This window comes from Pituophis catenifer, unplaced genomic scaffold (genome assembly GCF_029215685.1).
Source record: "Pituophis catenifer annectens isolate HBS135680 unplaced genomic scaffold, rPitCat1.0.hap2 SCAF_2, whole genome shotgun sequence".
NCBI lineage: Eukaryota > Metazoa > Chordata > Lepidosauria > Squamata > Colubridae > Pituophis > Pituophis catenifer.
Window position 1 is genome coordinate 159,185,474 of NW_027256882.1, and position 22,738 is coordinate 159,208,211.

General features: G+C 42.4%; 1 protein-coding gene across 1 annotated transcript; it reads right to left on the minus strand.

Annotated features, from left to right (window-relative positions):
* Positions 1-1,184: 1,184 nt before the first annotated feature.
* BCDIN3D (BCDIN3 domain containing RNA methyltransferase) lies at positions 1,185-3,436 on the minus strand. Its single transcript, XM_070934909.1, has 2 exons — positions 3,218-3,436; positions 1,185-2,226 (listed from the first exon to the last, which is right to left on the minus strand). The coding sequence occupies exons 1-2, from the start codon at positions 3,434-3,436 to the stop codon at positions 1,642-1,644; spliced, it is 804 nt and encodes a 267-aa protein (XP_070791010.1). The 3' UTR covers positions 1,185-1,641.
* Positions 3,437-22,738: the final 19,302 nt, after the last annotated feature.

Consider the following 22,738-nt stretch of genomic DNA (forward strand, 5'->3'; position numbering starts at 1 on the left):
GTGCAAGAATACCCAGCTATGCATAATCTTTCATTGTACGTATTTTGAATTTGCTTACTGCATTTCAGAATCACCCAAAGGAGGAGATGTTTGTATGGAAGGCTGAACAGGAGAATATGTGAATATCTTTATCTTCTTTTCCTGCTCAAGAGTATTTCCCGATATAGAATTATTCCGAAGTATTAAGCAGGCTCTTCCTGTGGTTCTTGCCACTTCACACTTCTGTGTTGCTTTGAAAAGAAAGCAAATGAAACCAGAGTCTGGGATACCAACAAAGAATTGTGTGAATCTGGTTTGCCACACTGAAATTCATTCATTCTATTATGTGCCTTCGAACCTAAGGAGGAAGGGAAGTTTTATCAATGTAGTTGAGTAGCATTCAGCCCCCTTCCCAGTTCTGAAGGGCTTGAGCATGCTTCAACAGATCTCCCTAAAAAGCATTGCCAGTTATATTGTCAAAATATAAATTATATTAAGGAATACAGAGCCAGTATAGAGCCAAAAGTAAAAGCCATAAACAATATGAGGCTTTATTTCAGAACTAACAGAAATCAAATTTCTGTGATGAGAAAAGAATCATTAAAATTGTGAGATACCGAAACCAAGCATATCTTATTTTCCTGTTGCTGGAGGACCAAAAACATTAAACTTTGTTTCCATCTAGTGGGAATTCTCTGTGCAGGATCCATCTCCAAAATTTTGAGACTACACCAGGGGTGAAATGCTCCCGGTTCGGACCGGATCGTCTGATCCGGTAGCTTTGGCAGCGGGTGGTTCGGAGAACTGGAAGCAAAAATCCCTGCCCGCCCCCCATGCCCAGCTGAGCCGCGCGATCATCAGAGGCTTTTTTTTAACTTTTAAAAGCATTTTTTCTACAACCTCTTCGGCCAAAAAAATGCTTTTAAAAGTGTAAAAAAAAAGCCTCTGATGATCGCACGGCTCAGCTGGGATCATCAGAGGCTTTTAAAAGCATTTTTTCTACAAATTCTTCAGCCAAAGAGGTTGTAGGAAAAAAAATGCCTTTAAAAGCCTTTGACAATCCCAGCTGAGTTGCCTGATTGTCAGAGGCTTTTAAAAGCATTTTTTTCTGCAATCTCTTAAGGTTGTAGAAAAAATGCTTTTAAAACTTAAAAAAAAAAAAAAAAAGTTGGCCATGTCCACCCAGTCACATTACCCCCCCTAAGCCACGCCCACAGAACTGGTAGTAACAAAATTTTACATTTCACCACTGGACTACACCAAGAGTCAAGGTGTATCGGTAAATTTGGAAAATAATTTCTGATATTAAAATGTATGATTTTCAAGACCCCATGTTATCCGTACAATTCAATCACATGGCAAAAGAGTTGGTTCTCTCAATAACCTGCCATTTTCCCTTTGATTAAATGCCAGAATGTAGGTTAAAGGTTTTCCTCTCCAGTTGTGTCCAAATCTAGGGGGCTGTGCTCATCTCTATTTCTTGGCTGAGGGACCCAGTGTTGTCCAAAGACATTTTCCATGATCATATGGCCAGTATGGCTATACGCCAAAGTGCACGGAACGCTGTTACCATCACACCACCTCAACAAGCCATCACACCATCAATGTCGTCATCATCATTGAGCCATTGCGCCCCTTCAACAAGAATATACAAATCCTGAATTATCTCAAATGTTTTTTCTCTTTTGATTTAAACAGCAAGAGGCTCCTGTCCCAACTAGTGCTTCCAAAGCAACACACAAACTCCATGGCACAGTCTCTTGTCAAGATCTGAGTTATCTTCTCAGCCATGTTCCCTTTGATGGTGAGCGAATGGAAATGATCAAAGTCATTCCGGCCCAACTTCCTCAGGCGCCGAGCAGCTGCACGGTAGCATTTCCATGGCTGGGGTTCAAGAAGTAAATATGTACATTTAGTCACAAGGGAAGATAAGAATTTCACCAGACCACTGTCCCCATGATTCAGATGGATCCACATAGTTATTGACATGCAGAAGCAAATGTCAAACCAACAGCGACCAAACTTGTTCAAGTAGGAGGTCAGCAGAGTCTCTCTTGCACTGGGGTCCATGATATCGAGAGTGGTGTAGGAAATGGAACCAGGGAAAGGGCTGTGTTGTTTGGCTCTCTCAATCAGGTTTGCATCAATGTCACAGCAGAGGAGGCGGAAGTCCTTTCCATTCACAGAATGCTCCGGGTTAGTATGGTTAAAGCCAAGGAGGTGCTTATAGAGGGCGACACTGAGTTCCTGAAGAGAGGAAAGAGAGAAATCTCTCAACTTTTGCTCTAACCTTTTCCTAGATACCCACCCCCTAGTCCAGGGGTCAGCAACTGCGGCTCCAGAGCTGCATGCGGCTCTTTGGGCCCTCTGCTGTGGCTCCGTGTCAGGTGATCCCACCACTGGCTGGCCCCGCCCCTCGCCCTCCCAGTCAGAGAGAGAGAGAGAGAGAGAGATGTCAAAAGGATTTTGTGGTTCCCAGTGTTTTTTAACAACTGGTTCTCTGCCCTAATGGGTAGGCATGGCTGGGGGTGGGGGGGTCATGTGACTGGTGGAAGTGAGCGACATTGAGTTGGCCACGCCCATCCAGGTTTTGTGGCTCCCGGTGTTTTCTTTTCTGTGGGAAACGGGTCCAAATGGCTCTTTTGAGTATTTAAAGTTGCAGACCTGTGCCCTAGACTAACTGTAATTGCGCCTCTATGATCTTAAACAAAATTCAGACAAACCATAATTCATGAATCCAGAAACTCAGATTCAACAGGACACTGGCTGAGTCCATCCTGGCTAACCCCATAAAGGAAATCCGGCTGTCTATATAAGTCTAAATCGAACTGTCTATATAAGCATCCTATTTCTTAGGGGTTTCTTATAAATGCGGCTGAACTATAATGTCAAATCATCCCTCGTCTTTGCCAATTATCGCTGGGGAACTGATGAGCCGATCCAACGCATTTGGAACATACCAGGATGGGAAAACCTGACCTACAAAAAATGCTTTGCAATTTCTTCGAATATAGATAGCCTGGATTTGCCAGCTACGCTTTGCAGTTGGGTTCTCGGGACTTCTGAGAGATTGATGCCGAGATCAATAATGGCCAGAGTAATATGAAAATAACGGATTGCGTTTGCAAGAGCTGAACGCCCATTTGCAAGCATGAAGAAACCAACGGGGAAGCAGCTGCAATATATGCAAAGATGCTGAGACCCCCGCCCCGCCCCTCCCGCTCCTTCTCTTTCTTACCCCCGAATTGCATCCAACATCCAGGCCCAACAGGGGACCCGCACGCGGGGTTGGGAACAGCTCGCTCAAAAGAGTCGCAGGCAAGAGGGAGACGCGTCCTTCGGGCGGATGGAAGCAAGAGTAGTTGGGGAAATTTCCGTACGGCGCCGCCCCGCCTGGCAGAACCGGGGGCTCAGCGTCTGCAAGAACCTTGCAACACGCAGTCACGGGCGCCGCCATTTTAGGGGCCGGTAGGCTTACGTTCCGACTAGGAACTGAGCAGCAGCAGCAGAGGTTCCGGGGGTGGGTGGGAAGGGACGTGTTAATATAGCAAAGCTTTTAAACAGGAGAAGAAAGGAAGTTGACCGAAGCCCATAGCTTTTGTGAGGTTTCAACAGACGCAGGGTTTCTGTTTTTGTTTTTGTTTTTTTTGGGGCAGCCTGGGCTGCAAAAAAAAATCCGGACTACGTGGTGGCTGCAAAAGGAGTGGGCAAAAAAGAGGAAGGGTGAACGGCAGAAGCACTGAACGGGTGGAGGGAGGGCTTGCCTCTGAATAAGTTAGCATAGGATCAGGCTCTCTCCGAGGAGTCTTTTTTGTAAACCGCCTAGAGTGACTGAAAGTGAGTGGGTGGTCATATAAATCCTCTAAAAACTAAATAAAAATAGATTTGCTCCATGAATCTGGAGCAGTCTGATCTGTGGATCTTCTGACACCGCCATCAAAGTTTGCATCATCCCGGTTTGCAGGGGCTGAACTGCAAATCGTGGTGCCAGAAGATGGATCTGAGACACAAGACTAAAGGACAATGTACGCCTTTAAGGTGCTAACTGGCAGATGGATGGAAGCAGGGTTCTTCCCCAATATAGGTTATATAACGGTGTCGTAGAACTCAATCGTTCCCTTTTCTTTAACTTTGTTTTACATTATTAAAAAGGAAACAGTCAGTAGACCTCAAACTATACACAGTAATTACAGGTAGTCCTGACTTATGAACATTCACTCTGACCATTTGAAGTTTATTTATTTTATTTATTTATTAATTTTATTTCTATACCGCCCTTCTCCCGAAGGACTCAGGGCGGTGTACAGCCTAATTAAAAACACAAAGACAGACAAAATTTAAAAATAATTAAAATTTCTGGTAGTGCTGAACAAAGAGATGAATAAATGCTCCTTGAAGGTATGGCTGTTGCAGCAACCCCATGATCACATGATCAAAATTCGGTTATATAACAATGACAGTTGGAAGGGGCCTTGGAGGTCATCTAGTCTAATCCCCTGCTCACGCAGGAGTCCTATGCTAGGGCTTCTAACCGCCGAACTGCCAACCTTTCTGATCGACAAACTCAGGGTCTTACCCACTGAGCCAGCCCACCTGCTCTTATGACCACAGGGACATTTTCACTTTCCACACTTGCCGATCTCCCCCTCCCATCTAGGCCCCTTGCACCCAGCGGGCCCTGCCACCCCAGCTGGAAATTTTCCATCTTCCTGCTCCTGCTGCTGACCAAGCATACCTGGCCTGGCCCTTCATGAGGCAGATGGTGTCATGTGACCAGCAGTTCCCTTGCAAAGGACCAGGATGGACACACCTCATCAGCAGTGGGAGCAAGAAGGTGGTGAAGGTCAGTTGGAGTGGTGGAGTGCAGGGCAGTGAAGACAACTGTGACTTCACACTGCACTGCTGGGCTGTGGCTTTGTACCACGCTATTGGGGCTTCCTGGGGTGGCTGGGGCTTTGCACCAGGCTGCTGAGCTGGAGCTTTACAGTGCACTGCTGGGGCTTCACACAGTGCAGCTTCACACTGTGCTGCTCGGATGGTGCACCAAGAGTCCTCCGAACCACAGTGGGACAAGCAACTGCACAGTTGTGTGATGCTTGCCTTCCCACAAGACAGCATGCAGGGCAGCCAAAAGAGGCTGAAGAGGAGGCAGTACCTTATCTTACCAAGGCTCAACACTGCGAGTGACTAAACCTGGAATAGTTTAATTGGGATGGGTCCTCAGCTATGGGGAGTGCTGGAATTGCTGTTGCCAAGTGATGCGGTCATACTTTTTCACTGTATTGCTCAGCAATGGAAATTGTGGTAGCAATCTCATAAGTTGAGGACTCCCTGTATGAATGAATTGCTCATCTCCCTCTGATTACCGTAAGAAAGATGTTTGGTTCTGTCACACAGCATCAAACATGCAGGGTCTGTACTATACTAGGTGTAGAATAAATAAATTATGAAGCTCAGTGCAAAAAATAACTTAATTATTCTGCCAGCAGATAAGGGAAACACTAAAGTTATTATGAAGACATAAGAGTATTTGAAGAAGATCCAGAACCTCTTAGAGTCTCCGGAGAAGGGCGGCATATAAATCAAATTAAAAAAAACAACATGTAAGTGATGTGATGTGACAACCAAAGTATTACAGAAAACTAATCACCTCATCAACACTTTGTCAATCTTACCTGAAGTGCACAACTGCCTTTGCTGGACAGAAGCCTTGCCATCATGCTTGTTAGGATTACCAAAGATTCAAAAAGAGTTTGTGCCACTGAATCAGTGGTGGGTTGTCCCTGGTTCGGACTGGTTCGCAAGAACCGGAGTAAAACCGGCGGGAGGCTCCGCCCACCGACCCCGATGTCATCAGGAAGCTTCAGCGCATGCCCCATTGCAAACCGGTAGTAAAGGTAAGTAGAACCCAACCCTGCACTGCATCCAATTGTGAGCGCCATTGGTGGTTCTACATATAATATTGCCAAATACCTAGCTGTACATTTATAGCATTACATTGGACTATGCCAACATCAGCTCAATTTTGGGCAGCAGAAAGCAAGCCCAACAAAGGAAGAATGCAGGTGAGGATGGGAAGGCGGGTTGCCTGGCTCCCCTTTTTTGGGATACACATACACACACACGCCCATGTGGCCAGATGCCCTCTTCAATGAGTCATTGACACTATGGGAGGATCAAAGGCAGCCTTGGAGATAGTAACATAGCAGTGAAAAACTGGAATTTGAGTACAATCAGTAAGTGACTAAGTTGTTTCGGTACGTCAACGAATTTACACTTTTGTATGACTAATTGTGAATCCAATTTACACTTTAATTTTATACTTCCTATCTATAAATAAGTTGAAATGAAATTTCAGCATATATATGCATCATCTTGAGTTTTATTTATGTTAACCATGGAAGGAACTCTGATCTCAGACAGTAGCTTAGCTGACAGTGCATTAATTTCGTAAAAAGGAAGCAACTCAATGTTATGCTACATACATAATGGTGTTTTGAATACATTTGTATTTGCTTCACTAATTAATCACAGACATCAAAGATGCAGTGAAGGTTCAGGTCACAACTTGTAAATGTGCCTGCAGATGGGATGGACCGGAAATATAAATATCTAATTTCTATCAGTATAGAATTATTATATTACTCAAATAAAGAAGGAAGAAGAGGAGGAGGAAAGCAAAAAACAGTCTTTGTACTCTCCCAATACTGGATTATCTAGTAAAATGAATGGGAAAGAGGCAGATTGTATCATATTCTTTATTTTAATAAATCCAGTTTACATATCAGTATTAACTATTGATAATGAATAAACTTGAGAATAGCAATCTAGAACTATTAGTAGTCCTGATTTAAAGACAGCCACCTCAATTACTCTCTGAAAAGGCTGCTTCTTAAAAAGCTTATCCAATCCCAAGAGGGGGGTCTTGTAATCGCCCTTGAAAGATAAGCAGCAATGGGGGGCCACAAATCTTACACATGATGAGGCTGTCTGAAGATGCAAAGGCTCAGAGCAGGACAACCCCAATAGTCTTAGGCTAGCTGATCTGAGAAGAAGCTGTTCTAATATTCTTTGAAGCTCTACAGTATTAGCCAGAATGGCAATTATCTATGGCAAGAGAGAGAGAGAGAGAGATCTGCGCCTTCCGGAGGGACTGGTACCAATTCATATCAATAATTCCTCTCTGTGAGCACATTGACACTCGGCATCAAACAGCGTTTTTACATACCAGCAGATGGCGGTGTCTTAAGAACCTCATTTCCTGCCAAGATGCTTTGGAAAGGGTCTTTTTAATTTATGCAGTTATTATCTGCCCCAGACCAAAGGCTTTAGGTTAAGAGAGTCGCTGACAAATGGCAAATATCTCACAATTATACCAACCTGCTTTGGACAGTATTCAATCATGTGAGTTTTCATATCCTAATGGCAAAATTAAAGCTAGTTTGGTATAGCAGTTTAGGTGTTTGACTAAGAGTGGGGAAACCTGACTTCTAGTCAAAAGTTAGGTATAGAAGCCAGCTGGGTGACTTTGAGTCTGTCACTTTGTCTCAGCCCTAGAAAGAAGGCAAGAGTAAGCCACTTTCAAAATCTTTCCATAAAAACTGCGGGAACTTATCTTGCCTGGAGCCATGACTGACAAAAAGATTCCACCGTGGTAAACTTCATTTGACCTTTTCCTGGCATGGCAGAATGATTATTTTTCTCAGGGGATGGCTGAAGGAAGGAGAAGAAAGAGACCAGAGAAGAAGTTGGTTGGGATTACCTCAACTGCATACATCTTTGAAGAGCTGCCTAAATCAAGTCTCTTCGTAGGAGTCATCCTGAAGGCTACTTTGACGGATTCAAGGAAAGAAAACAGCTTTTCCAGCCTTGCTAGAAAATTGTATCAAAGAAATGGGTTTGTTGCTCGTATCTATGGCTGTCTTAGCCAGCAGGTGAATGAAAGCTATTGAAGATCCATATTTCTTCAAAATATCCAGAAGATGGTGGCTATCTTAGATTTAATTATCATGAATTAAATGTAAAGTGCCTCTTGAACCCATCTCAGATTTCAAACCTCTCCTCTTTTCTCCTCCCTTAATCTTAAAATATTAACTGATTTCAAGACTTGTAAGAATAAACCAATTATGGTACCATGGAGGTCAAACAGTAATAGTACTAGTTAATGGATTCTGGGTTCATGGTGGCAACGATTTGATATAGCATAAGGATTGGTCCCCCCTCTTCCTGCCTGCACCCAAGATAAAAAAAGCAGTGATATCAAAGTGTACATCATGTACATGATGATGTCATCTCCCAAGCCCTACAATTCTGTACTTGTATCATGATGTCTGATGCAAATAATGTTACATAATGATGTCATCACCTGTGCCATCTTTTGCTCCTTTGTTCCCCTTGTTTGTGTGCTGTTATTTTTCTGGTACACGGTTGCCTGTGTTTCACTGCTTATTCATTCTATATATTTGTTTCAAATTGTTCAACATATCTGTCAGTCTTTGCTTTATTATTAATCTTTAAGGTCATTTCTGTAATAATAGTATTCCAAGGTATTTTTTAAAAAAGCTAGCAGGCCTTTTTTCAGCAATGGTCTGGTATAGGTCAATTCCTCCCCCACCCCCCACCCCACCCTGAAAAGCCTTTTGAAGCCATATTTTATTTGGGGGGGGGGAATCAAGATGTTTTTGTTTCAGAAATTTTTTATGATTCATTGTACTAAGATTCATTTTTAGGGAAACAATGCATTTTGAAGTAAGGATGTTCATATTATGTTTTATTTTAAAAAATGCAAGTTACTTTGTATTTAGTTAGTTCAGCAGCTATTTTCTTAAAGGTTTTAATAATTATACTAAATTATAATTATAATGATCAGCGGAACAAATCTCACCAGCTCAAGGTTGACTCAGCCTTCCATCCTTCCGAGGTGGGTAAAATGAGGACCCAGATTGTTGGGGGCAATATGCTATTTAGTATACTGTCTTTGGTGTAAGCCGCCCAGAGTCCTCAGAGAGCGGGCGGCATAGAAATATGAATAATAAAATAAATAAAAATAAAATAAATAATAAGAATATTCTGCTTTAGTATTCCTAATTGGCCATGTTGTAGGAAGGACAGCTCTTTTGGAAAGAATTTTTTTATTTTGTTTGCTTTTTTGACATGGAAACCATAAAAATCTTTTAGATCTGGAAGAAATGATGTGGTCATGAATTGTCCTTGTGTCTGGAAAGATCTATGCATTTACCCTGCCCATTTTTTTCTTTTCTTTTTCTGGCAAGGTGGTTTTATAGTCTTCTCTGGAAGCTTTAGGGCTGAGTCTTTATACTAGATTTCCTCAATTTTCTTTTAATGTTTATCTTACACGTACCATCTTTGTAAAGCAACAACTTTTGTGTCTTGCCTTCAGTGGAATGAGGGTGTCTCCCCCATCCTTTCTTTCTTTTGTTTTTGTAACTATCACACAACATTTGGTTTTGTTCTTTAAAAAGAATTAACTCTATTTTTAGATCTACTCAACAGCTCCTCTGTGTTTCCCAAATCAGAATAGTGAGACCACCAATTTCTGGCAATTGTAGAAGCAGAGAGTTGCCAGGGCCATGCAAATATTTGGTGGAAAGGGGGAACACAAGTTTAAATGTAAGACCTGAATGGAGGAAGGCTATGGAAAGCTACAGATTCAGAGCAGGGGTGAAATCCTACCGGTTTGGACCAGTTTGGGTGAACCGGTAGTACTTACCCCCTCCTTGGCCCCACCCACGCCCGGCTGGTTGCCGCTCACCTCTTCCGGACACTTGATATTCCACAGAATTCAATGTTAAATGCAGCAGAGAGAATACTAATTTTTCTCCCTCTGTTCACAACGGAGCTGCTGCAGCCTGTCCCTTTTAAGGTGGTCCCCAGGAGGGAGGGGGACAGGGGCAGCAGCTGGAATGGAGCCATTTTCGTGAAAGGCAGGAAAATGAGGAAAGGGATTTTCCTGCCTGTCATCCATTCCTCAGTCTCAGGACAGACTGAGGGAAGGATGGTAGGCAGGAAAATTCCCCTCCCCATTTTCCTGCCGTTCGTGACAAGGAGTGGCTGGGAGGGGAGGGGTCAGTGAGGAGCCCCTCGATGTGAGTGATGTCGAGTTGGCCATGTCCACCCAGTCACATGACCTCCCAACAAGCCACGCCCACGGTAGGGGAAATTTTTTAATTTCACCACTGATTCAGAGGCAACAAGATACTTTGGAGTGCATAGGGACATTCACATTGCCCAAGTCTGAAACTCCTTAAACAAAACAATGTGGATTGCAGTGCAGTTGTGGAGCAGCCTCAGGGAAAGACAAAGTAGCTGCTTGAAGAAGTTGCAGGTGGGGTGAGGGCATATGGAATGTACATGAAACACCCTTTTGTCTTTGAATTCAAGGCACTATACACCCCAAAGTAGAAACATCACCAACTCTCTTTTAACTATGGCACTTGCAGCTCTTATAGTTGTCCTCTCTGCTTTGCTTTCGTTATCACAATCCCCCTGCTTAAATTTCTGCCTGGCTGTATAAACATACAGGCCATTCTTGATGACCTGAGAATTTTCATTAATCCATCTGTTATTGGCCATGATACAAATAAGTGGCAAGTAGTCTTAATGTGTTAGAAGCCCTTCTGATTCCCATTGTCTTCTTTTGATTTTCTTGTAAGTCATTAGCTTGAAAGAAAATGTGCTGAAAGGCAATTCTGTTCTCCAGAATAAAACGAACCATCACTTTTACTTAACTGGCAGAAAGCATTGCTGTATTTTCTACCTTGGTAACCTGTTTCTCAGCAGGTTGCATCTGTCCTTTTTAGAGAAATCTGAGGTCAGCTCTTCTTCTAGATACTCTGCTCTTTAAACCATGAATTTCCCTGGGTGATCCTGGGCCACCCACTGTTTCTGAGCTGTCTTACTACGGTAGGTTGCTTGCAAAAAGAAAATAAAGATGCGAAGATAAAAAGGAATGCAAAATAATATAAATGCTGAGGTTGTTGTTGTTTTCTTTTTTGAGAAAAATGCTTTCTCAACCAGTTCTGACAGGCTAATACAGCCCTTTGGGAAGGCTAAGAAATAGCATTGGGAGGTTCCAGGACAGAGAAGATCTTCATAAAATCTTCCTTTCCTGGATAGAAAAATTCTCATAGCATTTGATATTTGTCAGAAAGATCAAATTTCAACAGATAAAACACACCTGATCCTGGACATAATAGGGATAGTTGAAATCAAATAACCTTTTACAGTATATGAAAAGAGGAAAGGAACATTTCCTTTATTTGTTCTTCTAATTAGGGAGCAAAGCAATAGCAATAAAACTTAGACTTACTGCATATACCTCTTCATAGTGCTTTACAGCCCTCTCTAAGCGGTTTATAGAGTCAGCATATTGGCCCCCAAGAATCTGGGTCCTCATTTTACTGACCTTGAAAGAATAGAAGGCTGAGTCAACCTTGAGCTGGTGAGACTCGAACTGCTGCCAGTTGGCAGAATTAGCCTGCCACACTGCATTCTAACCACTGCTCCACATCATTAGCAAAAGGCTGTCCTTTCTGTTTATAGTTCCTGGCTAGATTTTGGATTGCTGTCCTACCGTGTTCCACTTCCAATGCCAGGATGATATTAGCATCACAATTACTGAATCCAAAACCATACTTTGGTTGCGCACACAGTCGTGTGCAAGTAAGAATTCCTTGACAACAGAGGTAACCAGGTGAGGCATCTGAAAGAGGCCAGAATACTATAATGTTTGATGTGACAAAAAGAGCCATAGATGTGGAAAAATCATACGGACAATCACGTTTGCTTATTCCTATCAATACAGGAAAATAGTGAGTTTTGTACTAGTCTTCTTTAGCTTGGAGTGACATATTTCGGGGAGATAGTCCCTCAAATGCATAGCTTGAAGAGCTTTCCAATCAGTGGTGGAAGAAGAGATTATTCGGGTTTAATTAATTAATTTAATTTGATTAATTAAATTTATATGCCGCCCCTCTCCGAAGACTCAGGGCAGCTCACTATATATTTTAAAAAATCATTATAAACAAACATTTAAAAATTAAAAACATTAAAAACTCATTCATGCCATTCATGGCCGGATCTCGCCAGATCACAAGAGCGAGATCAACAGCCCCAGGCCTGCCGGAAAAGCCAGGTCTTCACTGCTTTTCGGAAGGCCAATTGGGGAGGGGGGTCTGGACCTCAGTAGGTAACTGGTTCCAGAGAGCTGGGGCAGCCACAGAGAAGGCCCTCCCCCGCGGGCCCGCCAGCCAGCATTGTTTAGCTGATGGGACCCGGAGGAGACCAACTCTGTGGGATCTTACCGGTCGCTGGGAGCTATGCGGCAGAAGGCAGTCTCGAAGATAACCTGGCCCTGAGCCATGTAGGTCTTTAAAGGTAATAACCAACATCTTGAATTGTGACTGGAGACCAATAAGGAGGCAATGCAGCTCGCGGAGAATTGGTGTAATGTGGGTGTATCTAGGTGCACTCACAACAGCTCACGCGGTTGCGTTCCGGACCAACTGTAGTCTCCGAATATTTTCAAAGGTAGCCCCATGTAGAGTACATTGGAAGCAGAACGGGGAGAAGATAAGTTAAAAATGTCTTACCAATTGCAGAATGTTAGAGACACACTAATTTAATAAAGCTTTTTAAATAATTGTATTGGTTTTCAAAAAAGGTACAAAATTAAAAGGTTCTGCTGTTCTGCAGTGAATTAGCAATGTGCCTTGTTTTCCACAAGCCCCAACCAAAGCCAGAAAGGTGATGGTTCATTTTTGTTTATTGTTAATGAAAACTAAAATGCTTAGGGCTGTTTTATTAGTTTCATTAGTTTCTAGCATTAATTGTGGATACTCTATAACTGAAGTTTTTTAAGAAGAGATTGGACAGCTATTTGTCCAGAAATAGTATAGGACCGTGATGGCGAACCTATGGCACGCGTGCCACAGGTGGCACACGGAGCCATATTGGTGGGCACGCGAGCATTGCCCTAGCTCAGCTCCAGCATGCATGCATGCGCTGGTCAGCTGATTTTCGAGCCTTCTGGGCCCACCAGAAGTTGGCAAATCGGCTGTTTCCGGCCTCCGGAGGGCCTCCGGGGGCGTGGGGAAGGCTGTTTTTGCCCTCCCCAGGCTCCTAGAAAGGCTCTGGAGCCTGCGGAGGGCGAAAAATGGGGCTACCGGGTCCACCGTGCCATCAGATGACAAAAGTGGGAAGAGCACGGAGGGGTTGCGTGCACATGTGCGGGGGGGGCAGAGTGCATAGAATTATGTGCGCATAATTCTATGCACTGTGCGACCACCCTACACTGCCCCCACTTTTGGCACACAATGGCAAAAAGGTTAGCCATCACTGGTATAGGATCTCCTGCTTGAGCAGGGGGTTGGACTAGAAGACCTCCAAGGTCCCTCCCAACTCTTGTTATTCTGTATTCTATTTATTACAGTCCCTGTCCTTCATGGCTGCATTGGAGTTTAGTTCTGGACTGCATACCAGATTCCCCCGTGTCATTTATTCTCTGCAATGGTATGAATTTGCCCTATTAAGGTGGGTATGAAAATTTAGTAAAACTGGTTTTCACCTTTTTAGGGGAACTTGACCAATGGAGATGAGATTCCTCTGGAAGGAATGGATGAAGATATATTTAAGATGAGAATTCAGTTGGTGAGTACATGGAAATACTCATACTGTTCTCTTGGCAAGAGTATGGAAATAACTTGCTTTTACCGTACTTCTCTTATGATGTTATTTCCTCTTGTCATCTGATTTCCCAGTCCTGCAGATGGCAGCATTTGGCTGATGTTCTCAAACTCAGAGGTAACCTGCTCAGAATCTGGATAGATTTCAAACTGTAGATCATTAGATGTCCATTAATACACCAGGCTTTAAGCTTGACTGATACCAATCTTTGGAGGGGAGGAATCCCAGGGAATTTCTTAGAAAAATACAATTGCACTGCTTGGAACCACTGCTTGGTTTTGTTTTTTTGTTTTTTTAATTTAAAAAAATTAATTTAATTTAATTTAATTTAAAAAAAGAACACTAGTTTTTCAGCAAATAATTTGCTTTTAAAATGTCTTTGATTTGCTGACATTATAGTAATGGAGGCAGGCAACTTTCTTTTGTCTAACCATCTCTTTGAGGAGAATGGAATCTTTATTTCAGGAATTTTCAAGAAACCCAGTCATACAGATTGGGGAAAAATTGGTTTACCTTTTAATAAGAATGTAGCTGACTCAAATTTCTCAGATCTTTACAATAAACCAAAATGAGGCTGTTCTTAGTTTTGCTACCTTTCTAAGTAATTTTTTAAGCCCTCCTCTCAAAATATACAATAATAATATTGCAGAAATACATGCAGAAGAAATATACAAATATACATTATAATAGGGAAAATTGGAGATGTGGTGACTCAGTAGCTTAATGATGCTGGAGATGGTCTCTGCTCTAGTAGTTTGAGTCCTAGCACTGTGATGGGTGAGTTCCTGCCGCTTGCCTCAGATTCTGCTCACTTAATACCGGTAGTTTGAAAGTATGTTCTATGCAAGTAGATAAATAGGTACCACTTTGGTGAAAAGACAAGCTCTATGCAGGCAGGCAGATTCTTGGCAGCTTTGAACCTTCTCATTTGTGATGCCTGTTTGCAAGGCAGCTCTGGTGTAGGGAGCGGGGGCTTGGATGGTGCTACAGGAAGAGCCTCTGGTCATTCTTTCTGCTGTGACACTAGCTTGCCTTCCTGTGGTATACCTTGGGAAGTGCACGAGCAAGTGTGTACCGCAACAGAGCTAGTAAATCGGCAGCCAAACGTCTACTCTGCATAAGCATTGTAGTCTCCTGGCTAATGTAACAATGCCATATAATAGTAATAATAGTAATAGTAGTAATAACAACAACAGCAGCAGCAGCAATAAGGAAAATTTATTTCAAAATATATAAGAGAGGTTTTACACACACATACAAGTTTTTTGTCACAAAAATTGGGTTGAAAAGAATGCTGTCTATGTATGGTCAATAAAAATACCATGCATGCAACATCAAAAAATATGACTTTTGAAAATGGACCACTGTCCAAAATTCTGCCATAAAAAAATATAAGCATTTTAAATATGTATACCTTGCTTGAAAGAAACAGTATCTTCCTAAACATATTTCTACACTCAGCAACAGTAATATACTTTATTATACAAAAGGCAAGGCTGTATGATGAGTCTCGCCCAGCTCCAGGTGTTAAGGCAGCTACTTTATGGCGCTACCTGTGGTAGAACAATAATTTCATCCAAGCTCTGAAAATTATACAAAACCATTTCCTTAAAGGCATAATGATGCTTCTGCCAGGAACCGTTCTGCTGCAGACAATCACTCAGCTTCCTTTAGGAATTGCTCAGGTTCAGAAAACCTGAATTAATACAAATACACCTAGCTGAAGGATAATAAATCCCTAGTTAGCTTGTTCTTCAAAGTGCTGAAGCATCAGAAGGCATGGAAATCATTACTGCAATCATTGTTTTCCTTATCTACGGTATAAATATGCCTTGTTCTATAAATTATTGTTCTACCACACGTAGCTCCATAAAGTAGCAGCCTTAACACCTGGAACTGGGCGAGACTCACCATACAGCCTTGCCTTTTGTATAATAAAGTCATGATGAAAAGCTAAGAGACTGAATCTATTTGCATGGCTTAGTAAGCTGAAAACAGATCACCAGAAAGCTGGCTACCTCATTATTATAACTTCCTTGACAGGGGTTATACTCCTACAATATTTCATTCTACACTAAGAGCAGTGAGTCATGGACAGTAACCACAGAATCCATGGTCCCAGATTGAAGATTTGATTCGTTGCTTGTCTGCCTATCTGTGGAAAGATCCTTAAGGGTTGGATATTGAACATTTAGATATGGATGATAATGTGTGTTTGTTTCTAAGACTATTTTGCCCGGCTCTCCTAATACATGACTTCGTTCACCTTGGCAGGCAAGAGATTGTAAAAGAGGCATCATCTCAACATGATGATGTAAGTAGAAATTGGAAATTGCATGATATCTCTAGATATCATCTGTGAACCAGAGGTGGTATTCAGCTGGTTCGGACCAGTTTGGGTGAACCAGTAGCGAAAATCGCAGGTGGGCCCGCCTACCCACCCCAGCTCTATGCCATCCTATTTAGGGATGTTTTTGAGCCCGGGCAAATGCGCGGAACCCGCGCGTGTGGGCGAAGCGCATGCACAGAAGGCAGAGGTGGGTTTCAGCAGGTTCTGACCAGTTCTGGAGAACCGGTAGCGGAAATTTTGAGTAGTTTGGAGAACTGGTAGTAAAAATTCTGACTGGCCCTGCCCCCATCTATTCTCTGCCTCCCGAGTCCCAGCTGATCGGGAGGAAATGGGGATTTTTCAGTAACCTTCCCCTGGATTGGGGAGGGAATGGAGATTTTAAGTATCCTTCCCCTGCCATGCCCACCAAGCCACACCCACAGAACCGGTAGTAAAAAAATTTGAAACCCACCACTGACGGAAGGCTGTGCGCATGCGTGGAAGTGGGCACGCACACTCACATTTGCGAACCTGTAGGGAAAGTAAGTGAATACCACCCCTGCTGTGAACGATGCATAAAGATGAATCAGATTTTATGTCAAATGAGAAGAAATTATCTTAAGTTGGGAGGGGAGAGATTGACAGATTCACCCATTCTTATTTGGGCCTTGTGGCTAACAGCTACATAGTGGGCATCCCAATAACATAGTAGCAAATACAAAGCAGCCTCCACAGACTTCTTAGTCAAGACTGCCCCTAATTAATAAACACTGCTGAAGCAGATATGATTTCCTGAAAGCAGGTAATATTTTGTTATAGCAAAAATATTAACATCTGCTTTGATAACCATAGAGTAGAATTAAAATGATTGTATATCACAAAATACCTCGGAGTAAGATACCTTTTCGGAGCATCATAGGTGAGTCAACAGCCAGGTCAGTACTAGTCCACAAATGTTACCCACAGATACTTAGCATACTTGCAATTATTCTTTTAGAGTAACAAATCTGAGTCATTACTACCTGTTGCTCAAGCAACTGATGTTGAAATCCATTGATTAATGCTATCAATATCTTGTCTTTCATAATGGTTAAGAAAGAGTCCGATTTAGTCTGGGAAAAGGAGAATGCTATGGGCCCAGTTTGTTAAAGAGTTTTAGCTAGCAGAGTCTAGGACAGGAGTCTCCAAAGACTTGTGGATTTCAACTCCCAGAATTCCCTAGCCAGCCATGGGATTCTGAGAATTCTGGGCAAGACTTTAAGTCCACAAGTCTTAAAGTTGGCAAGTTTGGTCTAGGTCCTAGGGGTGTCAAATTCACGTCGTCACGGTGGCATCACATGACGTATTGGGACTTTTTTCCTCCTTCGCTAAACCGGGAGTGGGCGTGGCCAGGACGTGACACATCTGGCCCGCCGGCTGGGAGTTTGACAACCCTGCTCTAGGAGAAGAGCCTTTTCTACCATGTTCCCCTCACTTTGAAATAACTTGCCGCTGGAGGTGAGATCTGCCCCCACCCTTTTGGCTTTCTGGATAGGCATTAAAACCTGGCACTTTCAGTTGGCTTAGAGCCCTGATGACAGCACTAAATGCCAAACTCGTGGGGTCACGTCATCACGGGGATGGGCGTGGTCAGTGCATGTCACATCCGGCCCGCGGGACACAAGTTTGACACCCGTGTTCTAGATGACTAGTGGATTAATAGGAAAGACTCTGCCACCATACTGCTCTTGCTCTTAGTTTTCTAGCTTTTTATCTAATTCCTGTTAATGTTCTATGTTTATGATTTTATTGTAAGCAGCTCAGAGTTGCTCTGGATAGTGAGACGGGCAGCATATAAACGCAATACATACATACATGCATTTTACAAGCTAGTGTGATTTTTCTAGAACTTTCCTGGGCAAAAGATAAGATGCCATCGTGGATGATTAAGGCTAATAGCAGCAATCTGATATGACTTACGGGGATGCAAGGATCAAACCTTGATGTAATGTCAAGTAAAAGGAGCTTTCAGTAACTAAGTAAAGTTTCCAATGATCTGCTGGTACTCAGAAAACTTAATTATATATGAATCAGTGCAGAAGAATTATGCTTCATTGTTATAATTTTGGAGCCTGGTTTTATTGTTGTAGTAGTCCAACCTCTGTTTGAACAGCCGCATGTATTACATGATAACCAAAACAGAATGAATTAAGTGGAACAAATCAAAATAGCAAACAATTGATTTTTAAGAAGCATGGGAAAATAACAATCTTTTGATCCAGCATCAATATTACATCAGGGAAAAAACCTTCCTTGGGGGCCAGCAGAGACATTATTACCACAGTCGCCCTGTACTTCCTTCATTATGTGCATGCATGAAGTAGAGAGAGGAAAGGAAGGAAGGAAGGAGAACTGCCAAAGGTAGTAAACATCACCATTTATTCTCTATTGGGATCAATCTCAGATTATCTCCTACTGTATTGTCTGTCATACACGTAAACAGTGAACTTTGGCAATTAGCAAGTGCTCCTTGGTCTTTCCTGGTCCCCAAATGAAGAACCCTTTAATCAGGGGTGAAATCCAGCAGGTTCTGACAGGTTCTGGAGAACCGGTAGCAGAAATTTTGAGCAGTTCGAAGAACCGGCAAATACCACCTCTGGCTGGCCCCAGAGTGGGGTGGGAATGGAGATTTTGCAGTATCCTTCCCCTGCCACGCCCACCAAGCCACACCACGCCCACCAAGCCACACCCACAGAACTGGTAGTAAAAAAATTTGGATTTCACCACTGCCTTTAACTCAGTTGGTGTCTTGCAACACTTGCTTAGCCACACCAATGAAGAAAGTGCAATATTTTCATACTGAAAACAAGATCAAAAAGTTGGGCTAACTACGTTCCATTCCTAAAACGAAGATAAGCAAAGGAAGCTGGACGTGCAAGGAGAATCCACACATACGGAGTACCTGCCAAATAAAAATCTCAATCCTTCATCTCCTCATTAGATGAGATTCTGATGACAAGCCATTCCCAAGCATCGTTCGGGCGATTGCCATCGCTGCGTCTCACCACAGTGAGAGCTGGATGACCAGATCCTTCGCTGTTCACTTCACTTGAAATTGCAGCAAAGGTTTAGCTACTGAAAAGAGAATTAGTTGTCCACAGAAGATGGCAACAACCAAATCACGTGCACAAAAGGAAACTGCTCTGGTAAATTTGGGAAAAAAAGACACAAGGGGGCAGTGATTGTATACTTTCCTAACTTTCATTTCAAGCATGTTTGGTTTATTTCACACACACACACACACACACACACACACACACACACACACTTATGTACGTATGTACATATAGGTGGCTGTAAACTGTAACCAGGAACACACTGTGCAAGAATAAGCTGAACACTGTGTGCTTCAGAACAACACTGAAATGTGATCCTGGCTGCTATGGTGCTTTAGCTAGTTTAAAAGAAGCTAATGGGAAAATATTGCCTGGGTGAAGTTGCACACCAATCAGCATCATGTTTTAGATTCCGTTTTAAATTACTATTAAGTATGTATTACAGATAGGGTTGCCAGATCTGCTTCCAAAAAATAGCGGACAAGCGGGGGGGGGGGGGGGGGGGTTAAGTAGTAAAAAATTTTTTACAATTAAATTATATATTTTCTTACAAACATTTTAACACGTATTAAAATAATCACTTCAAAACTTTACTTAAAATTCAAAACATCAAATATATTATAATAATATGTAAATATTAAATTACATTTTAATTTCATCATAAAGCTTTTGAATAAAAAAAAGTCCACTATTTTGTGAAAAAAAATAGTGAACATAATGTGAAAAAAGCGGACTGTCCGCTCAAATAGTGGACACCTGGCAACATTAATTACAGAACTAGGAAAAGAGTGGGCATATCACTTTCTGGCAACTTATAGAGTCACCGAACAGAATTTCCTGCCAATTTGAGATAGGAAAAACTCCATAGCTGTAAGTGTAAACCATAATGTGGCTTAACATGGCTGAGAAGAAAATCCCAAATTCTCCCATCTTCCAGAGATCTCCAAAAATCCTATTCCCTGCCATTTTAGCTTTCTTGCTTCATTTACTGCATTCCTGGCAAAGGGAGGGAGGGAGGAAGGAAGGAAGAAAGAAAGAAAATGTGATCTCAGACCATCAAAAAGTTGCTGCCTTCTAACATAGTCCATCAACATTGCCTATCTCCGGGTTGTGAATGATTAATATGCCATAGGGGTAAGTATAATACAGTGACTAAGGGGCTGAATTGAGACCAAAGCCTCAGGCTCAGCCATGTAACTACTTTTTCTCTACTCAACCCACTTCAGTGTCATTGTGTGTATAAAATAAAAGTTGACCCTCATGGCTGCTACTTAGAGTTGTCGGGGGGAGGGACAACATACACATATAAGAAATGTTAAGGTGGAGCTGCACAGCAAGATGCGTATGTACTTTTGTGTAGAGTCTGTAAAAAAAAAACAAATGTGCAAACGGGAAAATGGGAGGAACAACTCACTAAAAAATTCTGTTCTATACGACAGTGCAACCCACCAACTTCAATGGAGTTCTTACCAGTGGTGGGTTTCAATTTTTTTTTACTACCGGTTCTGTGGGTGTGGCTTGGTAGGCTTGGCTTGATAGGCATCGCAGGGGAAGGATACTGTAAAATCTCCATTCCCACCTCACTCCAGGGGAAGGATACTGCAAAATCTCCATTCCCTCCCCACTCCAGGGGAAGGTTACTGCAAAATCCCCACTTCCTCCCGATCAGCTGGGTGTTCTGTCCCCGTCCCACACACGCACCCCCACAGACGGCCTGGAGTTAATAAGCCACACGACAAAGTCTTTGAAGATAAAGCTGGCAGCAACCCAGTGGCTAGCTGCCAATTCAGACTTTACTCACACAAAACAAAGATTAGACTGCAAGCATTCTGATGAAGCAGGCAAAGTTTCAGCAATACAAGGATTAGTCCAAATGCAGTCCGACAAGGCAGGCAGAAGTCCAGTAACGCAGAGATCATGGATTATTTCTAGTTTTTGCTCATCACAAACTGAACCGGCCACCACACCCACATTTATACCCAGTGGGGTGTGGTCCAGTGACTCAGCTAATCTCTGGCACGCCTTCCCCTCTGCTGCGCACGCTTCTCCCTGCGCCGCTGTCGAGGATCCAGCCAGCACTTATCTCCTTCATCGCTGTCCACCTGTGGCTGCGGGGACGTGCTTGGCTCGGGGCCTATCTCTTGGCCTTCGGTGTCCTCCGGAGGCATTGCCAGAGACCTTTTGTCCTAAGCATCAAGTCAGACATTCAGTGCAAAAAGTCAGAGCTTTTGCAAGTTTTTTTCTTGAGAGTTTTGTAAAAGCTCTTAAGGGAAGCTGCAGAATATTATACCTCCCATCTTAAAACAAAATTAAGCCCTAAGCCCCTTTTCATGTGAATGAAACATAAATTCAGTACTGGAAGTGTCTCTGGGAGTAATAATAATTTTAAAAAGACAAAATACTGTGTCTTGGCTGAATGGCTATGTTTAAACTTGCTCCTGAGAGAAATAGATAATTCCTTGAGGATGCTACTGTTATGTGCCATCATTTTGCTGAATTCTTAGCAACTATATAGGCAGACTTTCTGCAGAATTATTTATTTATTTAGCGTATGGCTGGTCACACACAATATTAAAACACTTCATTTTTACAGGTTAAAACAATTAAAAAAAGAGCAGTAAGAAAACGTAAGAGGAAAACAGAAATAACATTTCAGAGTTTAATGTCGAGTTTGGAGATCCAGTCAGTAGCTGTCGTTGTTACGCAGAGGAAGTTCCTAAAATCTCCTGGATACCTTCTGTTAGAGCATTCCCTTACTATGTGTTGGATAGTCTGTCTGGGGCCCCGCAATTGCATTGTGCTGAAGGTGTCGTTCCCCATTTATACAAGGAGTCGGCACACTCCCATGAGTTGTTCTAATTCTATTGTATGTCACCCATATGTGCCAGGGTAGATTAAATCCTGGAGGTATACTATTAGGATTAATATGCTCAGAAATATCTTGGGGGGAATAGCTACTCCACGCTTCCATCCACTTTTGTGTGGTGTTCTGATGATCGGCCAGCATCTTAAGCGCTGTTGAGAGTGGTGGGTTTCTTGACTTTAATCGGCATCATGAAATGTAGCCATGAATGGGTAGAGAGGAATTTAACAGGATCTTACTATACTCCCGAATGAGAGCTTCTTGTCGTCGTAAGTGCGGGGGAAGTATGTGACTAAAAACTGGTAGCCAGTTTATTGCTTTATCTGCAGAATAAAGCCATTGTTTTAATGCACATTTTTATTCTAAAGGGCTCTTTCCACATCTACTGATTGAGTCCTTTTAGATCTCCAGTTGTTTAGACATTCCCAGTTTTTGAATACTACCAAAAATCTAGTAAATCCTAAAGTACAGGTTCAGTGGCCACTTTCCCCAGCAAAAGTAGATAGGTTTGAAGATAATGTGTGTTTGGAGGGGTGTTTGATGTACTAAATCTATAAATTGTTACTTTTCAAAGATCCTTTCAAATACAAGGCATATCATTTTGGACCTCATTCCCTGCCTTCAGTGAAAAGAGTTACACATGATTCCTGTTCTGCTGTTGTCTTCTATGGAACTCAATAGTTTTCTGATAGATGTGAGGTATTTAGAAGGTAAGTATCCAAAATCATTAGCAGGTTCATAATGTATATTTTGCAGTATGGCTGTCTC

What these genes read in the sequence shown, in the direction of transcription:
- BCDIN3D (XM_070934909.1), bottom strand. Translation starts at nt 3,436, where the DNA reads ATGGCGGCGCCCGTGACTGCGTGTTGCAAGGTTCTTGCAGACGCTGAG. An exon ending in ATGTTGGATGCAATTCGGGG is followed by an intron (nt 2,227 to 3,217) that starts GTAAGAAAGAGA and finishes TCCTCTCTTCAG; the next exon opens with GAACTCAGTGTCGCCCTCTA.